This window comes from Quercus lobata, chromosome 12 (genome assembly GCF_001633185.2).
Source record: "Quercus lobata isolate SW786 chromosome 12, ValleyOak3.0 Primary Assembly, whole genome shotgun sequence".
Classification (NCBI taxonomy): domain Eukaryota; kingdom Viridiplantae; phylum Streptophyta; class Magnoliopsida; order Fagales; family Fagaceae; genus Quercus; species Quercus lobata.
In genome coordinates this window covers 29,954,634-29,967,573 of record NC_044915.1, presented here as the reverse complement: position 1 = coordinate 29,967,573, position 12,940 = coordinate 29,954,634, and the positions used below count along the sequence as shown (strand labels likewise).

The 12,940-nt window shown below is 36.6% G+C and overlaps 1 protein-coding gene across 1 annotated transcript; it reads right to left on the bottom strand.

Moving 5' to 3' along the window:
• Window positions 1-6,834: 6,834 nt before the first annotated feature.
• LOC115970521 lies at window positions 6,835-8,567 on the bottom strand. Its single transcript, XM_031090146.1, has 2 exons — window positions 7,189-8,567; window positions 6,835-7,096 (listed from the first exon to the last, which is right to left on the bottom strand). The coding sequence occupies exons 1-2, from the start codon at window positions 8,565-8,567 to the stop codon at window positions 6,835-6,837; spliced, it is 1,641 nt and encodes a 546-aa protein (XP_030946006.1).
• Window positions 8,568-12,940: the final 4,373 nt, after the last annotated feature.

Below are 12,940 nucleotides of genomic sequence, written 5' to 3'. Positions count from 1 at the left end.
ACTTTTTCAATATTTTCAGCAGCACTACTGTTATTTACCTTCCACATTATTTAAGTGTCCTATTTTATTTCTAGATTTCCATTTCCTTAAGATACTACTTGATTATCATTAATGGAAATGATATTGACATACTTAATCATTAGGGTTAGAGGTGCGGGATATTACATCTTCTAACACTACAAAAAAAAGGGGTCTTAAGCTGCGTTTGAAAAACGCAGCTTAAGAACCCAAAAACGCGGCTATAGGCTTTTAGCCGCGTTTTCTATGGCCGCGTTTATAAACGCGGCCTAAAGTCCGCAGCTCAAAGCCTATAGCCGCGTTTTCTAAACGCGGCTATAGGATTTGGCCTATAGCCGCGTTTTCAAAAAACGCGGCTCCAGGACATCTTCTAGCCGCGTCTGGAATGCGGCTATATCCGTGGACCTATAGCCGCGTTTTTAAAAACGCGGCTATAGGTATCACAGAGAAGCTGAAAACGCCACCTATAGCGGCGTTTTATAGCCATTTTCCAGCAACATTGAATAAGCTATAGCCGCGTTTTCAAAAACGCGGCTATATGTTTTTTTTTTTTTTTTCAATTTTTTTTCCCTGCTTTCTGAAGTTCCTGTTATACACACAATTTCCTGCTATACACACAACTCCCTTCTTTCACAACTTATTACATCCCAAGAATCACAAATTCCATAAACATCACAAGGGAATTAACCAACTTCCCATTCGTACATCACAAGTTCCATATACATCAAAAACAAATTCCATAAGTTCCATAAACATCACAAGGGATCTAAACAACTTCCCATTCCTACATCACAAGTTCCATATACATGAAAAAAAAAAATAAACAAATTCCATAAACATCACAAGGGATCTAGACAACTTCCCATTCCTACATCACAAGTTCCATATACATCAAAAACAAAATAAACAAGTTCCATAAACGTCAAATACATCCTTGGAGTCACAAGTTCCGTAAACATCACAAGGGAATTAAACAACTTCCCATTCCTACATCACAAGTTCCATATACATCAAAAAGAAAATACATCACAAGATCCATATAAACGTCATTACATCCCAATATCACAAGTTCCATAATAAACATCACAAGTTTCATGAACATCAGAAAGGAAATACACAAGTTCGCATTCCTACATCACAAGGATTTTTGTACATCACAAAAAATATACCAGAATGATTTTTGTACATTCTAAATTGCTCTTAAATAGCCACAGGCAGCAACCAGTTTGCTTTGTTGTCCACTTCAAAATAAGTCTGCACAAATTATTCTAGCGGGAGTTTAATTTGCCAAATTTTTGCCACCAATACATAATACTCTAAACATGAATTTGAAATTGTAATTCCGCAATGCTTAGATGCACAGTTGTATTAAAAGGCCTCACAATGGAGCAATTTGGGAGAATAATGTTATGAGGGAGAGAGCTCATTTGGATTAAAAAACAAAAAAAATACAAAGAGTAACATGAGAGGAAGACTATGCAATAGTTCAACTATTCGTTAAAACAACCTAGTCAAAACTTCGAATTCAATCAAGTTCAGAAATACTTTATCCATCATAGCATGGTATGTTTATAGGAAGGCTGCTGTTTGTAGAGAAATTTTTAGAGAAATTTTGTTTTACCTCAGGATTCACAGTTCCATTCCCATCAAGCACTGTCATCCTAGAATATATTAAAGGCATCGTATTAATATCACATACCAATGCGTGTGCAAGATATTAAGTTCTTGGCTAAATAAAATTTGTTTAGTACCTGAGAATGATCTATATTACGTATCCCCTGGCTAAATGAAGCAAACATGGCTTTCATCGACGCCATCATTTCAGCCATCCGTGCTTGGGCCCTCGCCTCAGCTTCAGCCAGTTCCGCCCTATGCCTCGCCTCGGATTGAGCTACTTCCCCCCTACAAATTGCTAGTTCCTCCCTAGATTTAGCTAGTGCCTCCCTTAGCTCTTCATGACTCGTCTCCAACTCTGACATCCTGTCGTGAGTTCTGCTTGACGATGGAGTAGTAGTCGGGGTAAACTGTGATGCGTTTCTAGCACTTCTTCCTGATGGGGTGATCCCAAAGCCTACCCCACGTACACGACCTGGGCGCTCATCAAGACCTATCACCCGAGCATATGCGTCGTCCTTCGACCAGAGGATTCCATTACCAATCTCTCCGTGTAGTCGTATGTCCTGTTCATTCAAAAGTACTGCCATCCTATCCTGTTTTCCCACAAAAACCAAACAACATATTACACACCAGAATTAATACAAACACAAAATACACTAAAATTCAATTCGATTAAATTGTCCTTACCATCTGATCTTGCACACGGTCACTAACAGCAACCCCATCTTTTGTACGGTATACTTTCTGAAAGACATCCGCGCGTTCGACTGCCGCCCCTTTATCTTTCGCCTATATGATGAACAAACATAATTACAATAAACACTAACTATATAATGTTGTTATGCCACAATTAACACAAGTCCACAATGAGATAGTCATAACAAAGTTACTGAAATTAAGAAAAAGCTGAGAGAGTAGTAACATAATGAGAGGATTTAGCTACGTTCCAAATACACATGGGGTTGTTAAATTAAGATATTAAAAATAAAAATGACATGGAGAGTTAGAAAATAGGCATCATAGACTTTCTATAATAACACTCTATTTGAGATAAGATTGAGATGCGCATCTCAAATTACCCATGAGTAACCTAAAATGTTCGGACTTAGTAAAATTACCCATGGGTGATATATACATTAAGAGGATTAACAAAGTCATCTCTATATATTACAAGGATGCATAAAGCTATGTATTACATTTTTTACTTACCAAAAAACCTATAATTTAATTAACTTATTCTTATTCCTAAAACATATGAAATGAGATTAAGTTGGTAAATTTGACCTCAAAATATCAGGGGACATCATGTAGGCATTTATGAATTCTAAGTTTACTTATTACCATTTCAGCAGAAATCTGAGCAAGACTTTTGGCCCCACATCTTGCTATGTCTTTCTGCTTGTCTCGACTCGCCTTGTTTTTGAGACTTAATGTCTGCAACCACATTACCATCAAAAAAAGAAAATTTAAAAAAATAAAAACATCTCTTGACTAAATTACCATGAACATGAGTAAGACGAAGAATATCGCATGTACCTCAGTTTTTTCATTGAACCAATAATCAACCATCTCCTTCCACTGTGCTGGGATAACCCCAGGCGGTTCAATAGCCAATACTTCTTCACGTGACAGCCCAGGTTTTTTGTGATCCTTCTTCAACTTGGTCCTGCGATTCCTCCTTAGTTCTCCTAGCTGACTCATTGCCCATCCCATTTGATTGGTTGGTTTGACAATATTGGGATCAATTATATACCGTTGCTGAAATAAGACAGTAGAGTTAGCAAAATGTAGTATTTTAATTAGGACAGCAGGTGTAAATAAAAATAACTAATATTTCCTTTTCATACTACCTCAATCTCCGTCCAACAATCTTTTTTAAACTTTTGAGGGACACTTGGCCACCCAGCAGGCGTAAGCGGGCATAATAGGCCATTCTCGCAAAACGAGCCCAACCATCGAACGAACAATTCCCCGTCATTGCCAATCGGTTGGCCTTCATCATTTAACGGCAACTGAATTTTGTACTCACCATTCATTGCCCATATGTCAGCCAACCTTGTTTTCCCACGTTTTCCAGGCCTATTTTCTGATGCTCGATTTTGTTCCGGTGCTGGATTTTGTACCGGTGTTTGGGTATGCACATAATCATCTGTATCTACAAGACCAGCCATATTAGAACTTATTTAACAAAACTTAGAAGTAGTGAAAAATGTCACACCACGCAAAAATTATGCATCTACGAATTGAAATAATAAAAGGTTTACGATTTCATGGTTACAAAACATAAGTAAATTGAGGCCTTTGTCCCACGCATTCATGTAACCCACTTACGTAGCTTTCTAAAAAGACGAGCAACCATGCTTCGTCACGGGTTGCCTATAATTACCATTTAATACATTTGGATTTAGAATATATAATTTCAACCCGATCTTCTCTGTGATCATTCAACTTCAGCAAATTTGTTTACCAATTTCCTAAAGTTGACTGGTAATTGGAAATTGACAGCTTAATTAAGCAAGTATAACAATAATCTACAAGAACATATCACGTTTTTTTTTTAATCATCATCTGGATAGAATGATACCCAAGATGGAATAGATCCTACATACTTGGAATTGATAGTCAAGGTTTTGCATTTTCCCACACTTTGTTAATTTGGAAATACAGAGGAAATGTCTTGGTTATACTTTACTGCATATAGTTGGCTTTGAGTCAAGTATATAACATGTCAGGAACATCCCAATTGAAAAACCAATGGCATGAAATTGGACTGAAGTGATTGAATGGACCATAGTGGACCTAAAGGACCGAGGTAGACACTGTAGGACCAAACTAGACTGAGCAGAAATGACTGGACTGAGCAGACCAAATTGGACCAAATAGACCAGAACCTACTGAATTGGACCCAAAGGAAATTAATGGACCAAATGGACCAAAGTCAGCAGAATATACTCAATATACCTTGATATTTTAATTATATTATGAAATGATGTAAACCACCAACTGATAATTGAAATTACAAAACATAAATTAATCCTACAATATTAAAAAACTTTGAACCAAATTAATTCCTATATGTATTAGCTAGAATTGATCTAAGCATCCAATAATAAACATCAAACCTTACATTCGAAAACATGACCAATACCTGGAGCTAGTGTCTCATCATCGTCACTTGCCACCGGTGTTGGCACCGGTCTTGCGTCCTCAGAAATGTGGGGTTCCTCCTCAGTTGCCTCCACTCGTTGTCGTGACTGTGATGATCCTTACCCAACATAAACAAGTGGCAACTGGCGTTTCCTCCCCATTCTTGCGTCCAACACCTTTTACAACACAATGAGGAAAAATGGTTAAGAAGCACGGCCAATAATTGTTAACTGTAGTAAAGATAATTATGTATGTTAAAACTATTATTTCTTAACAACACGAAAATATAACAGTTATAACATATATATGCAACAACATGAAGAAGTAACAGTTTCACCTACTAATTATATATGAGTATCAATCCGATTCTTAAGTCATGAGGACACATATATCCTATAACAAAGACACAAGTGTAACTAGAGTCTTCATTTCAAAGTAAGAAAAAAAAAAAGACAAGTCAACCCCATACCAAAACCATGTTGAATGTTTTTCCCTACAATTTTCTCTTTTAGTATAGGTAAATATTTAGTCTCGTTTGTAGCAACTTTGTTATGTAAATGAAGTAAGTTTTATTTTAGCGTATTAATTTCCTACTAAAATTATTTTCACACTTCCCAGTTTGTTTGAGTTAGCTTAATCACATATTAGTCATGCTCAATCACAATTAAATCATGTACATACTACATACATCCGTAGGCAAATTGTGAAAGAGGATAGGGTGACAATCACAACCGTTTCAAACGTCTAAATCCTTCTGGGTTGTGCTTTTCAAGTCATACGTAGAGTCATAGTGACTCTAAAGCTCTGAACGAACCGGAAAGATATGTCTATGTTATTAGTTGCATATATATGTTCAAACTTTTATTTTTTAACAATTTTGACAAAATAATAGTTTGTACATATATATGTAACAATGTCAAACTTTGCACGCAATATGCCTTTACAAATGAGAACTTATAATTTCAATAAGAATTAACTATAACACAATTACACATACCACAACAATATCCTATTACACTACTCATCATCACTGTAATCGACTTCGTTGTCATCTTCATCGTTGGAGTCATCATCAATGAACTCACACTCATCCAAGTCGTCCATTTCAGGAAGATCTCTTGGGCCAATGATAGAGGCATCAATTGTCATTCCCTCCACATCATCTCGACCCCAACGAAGGTCATCCCTACCAACATCAGGACTAGTGACAGAGTACGAGATGTTCTCAAGAAACTCATCCGTGTCATCCTCATCACAATGGGGCCCAATACCTGCATCAAATACATCTCTGGCTTTCGTTTTAACGACAACAAACCAATCTTTCTGCCTTTTATCTTCAACATAAAAAACTTGTGTAGCTTGAGACGCCAACACATATGGTTCATGCACCATTTCCTCCCCACCATGTACGGAATGATTAAAATTCACCATAGGAAACCCAAACTCATCAATCTTATATCCCCTCCTATTTTGATCATCAACCCATTTACACTTGAATAACACATGTTTGATGTTGCCTGAATAATTCAATTCAATGATATCTGTCAACACACCATAGTACATATTGCCACCTTCAGTGGCAACACTAACTCCACTATTTTGCGTTTTTCTATTTCCCTCGACACTCGAACTCCTAAATTTTAACCCATTTATGACATAATGTTTCAGCCGATTTACTGAAGTATATGGGCCTTTCGAAAGCGTGACAAGTGTATCACTAAGTCCAGTTCTTTCCCTATCAGCAGCAGTCATTGACATCACCTAATATAATCAAACAAATTAACTGAGTCTAATTAGTATCGTCCTTCTACTTATGGGAAAGTTGCAATGTTAAAAAGTTGAATATATGACACGTACGTGAGATCTAAACCAGCCACAAAAGTTCTCCATGTGGTGCTTATGAATAGTAGCATTGGATATACGACAGTGGCCCTTTTGAAGTTCATCCTTCATCAAACTTTTGTGCATCCTACATGAGATGGCAATTGTATTAGTGTTAATACACGGAGCGCACATTGGATTCTCGTGCAATTATATTGATGTCCATAATACTTACTCACGAAACTGGTAAATGTTCTCGGAATTGAATAGCACATAGCGATGAGCTTGGGTCAATTCCCTACTTTCTAGTGCCACACTTGAAACTGCCCCTGTTGACTCCTCCATCGTTCTTGTGGGTCGTGAGAATATAGTTTCAACTCCTTCCATATACCGTGAACAAAACGTTAAACATTCCTCCACTATGTAGCCTTCAGCAATACACCCTTCTGGAGCAGCCCTATTTCTTACATAAGACTTAAGGCGTGAGAGGTACCTATAATGCGCATGACAAGGTTAGTAATTGACACTAGCTATTAGAAAGCACACATGAAACCTCATACTGTACATGTATTACCTATGACTTACCTCTCAATGGGGTACATCCAACGGTACTGAACTGGACCACCAATCCTGGCTTCAGTAGCCAAGTGCATGACCAAATGTACCATCACAGTGAAGAAAGATGGAGGAAATATTTTTTCCAATTCACACAACGTCACTGCAATGTCAGCCTCAGCACTCGCAATATCAAGCACCGTAAGGGTTTTCGAACAAATTTTCCTAAAGAAACAAGCTAACTTCATCAAAGGCCTAATGACATGCGATGGCAAAGATCCTCGTAAAGCAATTGGAAGGAGTTGTTGCATCAGGATGTGATTATCGTGACTCTTTAAACCATAAATCTTACGTTCTTTGAGGTTCACACGGCGGGAGATGTTGGAAGCATATCCATCGGGCACTTTTACGTCTCGCAAAACTTGCAAGAAACCATCTTTCTCCAATGCAGTCATATGAAAACACGCAGGCGGTATCATATACTTATCATCACCTTTTCGCTGTAGGTGGAGTTCTCTCCTTATTCCCATTTCCGCCAAGTCAAGGCGTGCCTTGTAATTGTCCTTTGTCCAGTCCTTCACGTTCAGCAAAGTGCCAAGTATATTGTCCATCACATTCTTCTCTATATGCATCACATCAAGATTGTGTCGCAACTTGTGATCCTTCCAATAAGGCAATGTGAAAAAAATACTTCTCTTCTTCCAAACACACTGATTTGCCTCACCTCTCTTTCTTTTGTTGTATTTTTCTCGACATTTCTTTCCCAAACAACGTGTAAGTAAAGTTTCAGTGTCCACAATTATGTCTGACGCAACTGGTGGCACAGGAGCCACTTGCATATCAGTGAATCCATCAAATAAAGTATCTTCTTTCCGAAATTCGTGGTCACTACCCAACCATCGCCTATGTCCCATGTAACAGAATTTGCGGCCATTTTTTAAATATTTCGAGTCGGTCACTGAGGCACAACAAGGACACGCAAACTTACCCTTCGTACTCCAACCCGACACATCTGCGTATGCAGGAAAATCATGTACCGTCCACATCAATGCTACATGCAATTGGAATACATTTTTTGAAGATGCATCGTATGCTTCTACTCCAACATCCCATAATTCCCTCAGTTCTTCTACTAAGGGTTGCAAGTACACATCTATTGCAATCCCTGGCGATTTAGGTCCAGGAATAACTAGTGATAAAATCAAAGATGATCGTTTCATGCACAACCAAGGCGGGAGATTGTAAGGGACTAGCATGACAGGCCAAGTGCTGTGAGTAGTACTCAGCATTCCGAAGGGGTTGAACCCATCCGCAGCTAATCCAAGTCTGACATTACGAGGCTCAGACGAGAACTGTAAATGCGTAGTGTCAAACATTTTCCATGCATCCGAGTCAGCAGGATGCCGCATTACCCCGTCCTCGGTACGACCATTAGCATATAGCCAAGTCGGGTGACAAAAATAATCGCTGCAATCTTGGCTTTAAGGGAAACCAGCGTAGGATCTTTGCAGCTTTCTTCTTTCCCTTACTAGATGAGGCATTATTATTTGTAACAGATGCCTCATTTGGTTTCCACCTACTTTCTTCGCAACAAGGACATGCGTCGAGGTTAACATTCTCCTTCCAAAATAGCATACAATCATTGGGACAAGCATGGATCTTCTCATACCCCAAACCCAAATCTCGAACTATTTTCTTAGCCTCATAATGGTCCTTTGGCAACTTAGCGTCAGAAGGGAGCATATCCATCAAGAGTTGAAGCAACATAGTAAATGACTTGTTCGTCCAACCACAAAGAGTCTTCAACTGGAAACACATAACGTTGGCTGAGAATATGCTAAATTTTGTACACCCAGCATATAAAGGTTTGTGGACATCATCTATCATTTTGTAAAACTTTTGTGCACCATCATTTGGACCTTCAGCCGGTTGTTGCACAGTTTCCCCTTCGTCCATTGGTTCAGGTGGCATTCCATGCGTGGGGCACAAATCATGCAACATCCCACGAAAGTCACCGTATTGTTCTAAGGACTCTTGGACATGACTACTCCCACATTCAGTGGCAGTTGGCGCAGCTGCCGATTCCCCATGCCATTTCCAAAGTGTGTAATTTTGAAGCATCCCCTTACTCCAAAGATGTTCACGTGCCACCCCTGGCAGTACCAAATTCATATTCATACATTTGGTACAAGGACAAAAGATTTTCCCATCGCTTGCATGTTTTGATGCAAATTCCACAAATTTAAGTACACCTTCAATATATTCCCTTGAACCCCTCTGCTTCTTCATCCAACTTTTATCCATGACTATACAAGATAAACAATATCTGACCTACAACAACATTTGGTAATGCATAGCCAATAAGCCGTCAAATTAGATTCAGAGGTGATCTGAGACCTATTACTGATTTGTAAAGAACAAACATACCGAACTATGCATAGATTTTCGGATAACATATATATATATCACTACATCAAGAATAGCCTATACTTTCAATTTTCTAAATAGTAACACTAAATGAAGCATAACTTAATGTGATATGTTTGGAATATTTTAAGCATAATTGTTGGAATAAGATATTAACAAATCACAAATGCATGCAATTGTAATAATTATAACCTCCAGAATACCAAGATAACTATGTCCAACAACGAAGTCGTCTCCTACATGTGATAATCTAAGCTAAATGCTATGTATGATGATATTGTAAGTCCAAAATAGAATATATTGTTGCCCACTCCTTTGAGGTTCCAAGAGTTGGTCTAAGTGAATTGTTACGAACAAATCGATATGATTTGTTGATTCTATATTAGCAAGAAAGAACTGAATGCATCCATGTAATTGGGTATTACTTGTTAGGAGTCGATTGTCACATTTTGCTATGGAGTTTAAAGTTTATTTAAATTATGAAAAGCGTTAGTCAAGAAGAAAGTTGTATGAAGGGTTGAAAATCATTTAATTTATGAAAATTTATATCATTTATGAAATAAGTTAGTCAAAAGAGAAGATGTATGAAGTGATAATATCTATATTTAAGTACTTCCCAACCTATTAAATTAAGAGGAAATTGAAGTTAATTGCATATACACACACACATGCAGGCATCTCTTCATGCAATATGAAGAGCGAGATATTCACCCATTCAAATATAAAACCACTGCCCTTTCCAATACAATACTGCACGTTGGGTATGTTCCAACTGTGTTTGTTTTACAAGTATCTTTTCAAAATTTGTATCATACGGCTACATATGTCTCAGATACAGCCCTATGATATAAATCTTAATCTATATAATTAAATGAAAAGAACAATTACAACAAAAAGAGTTACAAAGATGCAAGGACACATCAATTTAAGAAAGATAGTAAGCACAACGAAGAAAAGGCGTGGGAATTGGGCGGGTACCAAGATAAAATGATAGAAAATGTAGGTGAATGGCTTTTGAGAGGCGTCTGGATTTTCGTGCACAGTGAGCGGAATTTGTTGTGAACTTTGTGCCTCTGACTATAATTTCAAATGTTCGCGAACAACATCACCTGTGAAACACATGTAAGGAACATGTTAATTAATAGATACATGTACATGTACATATATATATGTGTATGAGAATATCTGACTGAAATTCACACATATATTACTAAAAAAAAAAAATAATGACAAATCACATATAAGTAGTCATCTTAACTAATCACGAAAGAGAGATTGATACAACAGGCACTACAAGTGAGATATGCCCTTCGCCCAAAGCACGATACATTTAGATGTGAGCGTTCATGAGTACCAAAAAGATAGGTGCTTTCGTCTTGGAACAATTGTCGCGATGCTTACTTAATTTTATTTTGTAAAATAGCAGTGAGATTTATTCCTTTCTTTTAGATTATTTTAATATATTGTATACCAACATATAAAATATAATATAAAGTATATTGTTAACCTTGTCAACTGAACCAACTCCGTAAACAAACACTATCAAATTTCACAACTACCATAAGACATCAATAATCATAGTAAAATAAGACAAACTAGTCAGTAAAATTTTCATAATTAAAATCTAGTCCAAAAAGGACTAGAGGGTGAAAAGGCATAAGGAAATGACATAAAACAGTTCTACATGACTTGTTTTTCATTGACCATGTATAACATTTGTTATTGGATAACATGAGTTTAAAAATTAAATTAGTGCACTTTACCTCCCTAATGGATTGGTTATTATCATAACTAGTTGTAGGTCTATGCAATGCATGAGGCATTTACAATTGTTTGTATCGATATATATATGTTCAATAAAAAGTTTGTGCTTCTTCCAACCACATAACAAGAGTCTTCAACATAAAAAGGTACTTTGTATGGCTTTGTTTGATCATATTAACTAGTTTGTGTGATTGTATGAAAATATTAACGGCATTTATTGTTAAAGAATGAAGAGGGCAATACATTTATTTACAGATGAATTTCTACGATGATATGTTATATAATTTATACATTGTAAGATGAGCTTCACAATCTTCATATGAAATAGAATTGTACTGAATAACTTATGCATTAGAAGATTGTAGATTATGATACTAAATTTAATACCATCATCTTTAAATTTCGTCCCCCTATAAAAAAAAAATAATAATAATATCATGTAGGGGGAACATAAAGAAAGATAGTAAATAATACCATAAATAATTAAATTAAACAATTAAAAATAATTATATTACTTTTTGTCATTTTCGATTGAACTGGACCAATAAGACCGAGTGGATCAAAGGGCCAATTTGGACCGAAAGGACTGAAGTGGACTAAAAGGACCGAATTGGACCGAAAGGACCAAAATAGACTGAATGGACCAAAATGACCAAAGTCAACTGAATGGACCGAAAGGACTGAAGTAGACTAAAAGGACCGAATTGGACCGAAAGGACCGAAATGGACTAAAAGGACCGAATTGGACCAGAAGGACCAAAATAGACTGAATGGACCAAAAGGACTGAAGTGGACTAAAAGGACCGAATTGGACCGAAAGGACCAAAATAGACTGAATGGATCGAAGTGGACCGAAAGGACTAAGGTGGACTGAATAGACCGACATGGACCAAATTGGACAAATTATCAATAACAATGAAATGTCATTATTAGTTTATTATCAATAATTCTGAAATCTATCGGACGCTATAGATTAAAAATCTCTAAAAAAAAAAAAGGGTAAAAGACTATGAGGCTGAATATTACAAAATTTCTTTACATTTTAAGTGCAATAACTAATCGATTCAAATCCTGTGATAGATAAGTGGGTTTACTTTGATTAGTTGAAATTAAATTTCAATACTGGAGAAACTGTTAGATGTCTATCCATTTTGAATTCATGCCCTCATTTTTTCCACCCAAATACAGCAACCCAAAAAGAAAAGAACAGGAAAAAGAAAACTTATATATTGAAAAATAAGCTAATTAGTGACAGATGCACTATTGTCATTGAAAGAAACACTAACAATTAAATTGCAGATGCAGCACAAGTGCACGACCATACAACTTGAAATTGGATGACCCCAAACAACTTTGTCGAAAGCCTTGTAAAACAACTTCCCAATAATTACATTATATTTCATCCTTTTTCATTAAAGGTCGACTAATATTTAAAAGTTCTATTTATCAAAAAATATAAAACAAATTCCTCTAACCTTGTCATAATTAGTACAGTATTGTTACCCTTTTATGTCATGCAAGTATTCCTAATATTGCATCTATACATTGTTTAAATTGGAAGTTGGGCGATTCACTTAAAATCCCTCTTCCA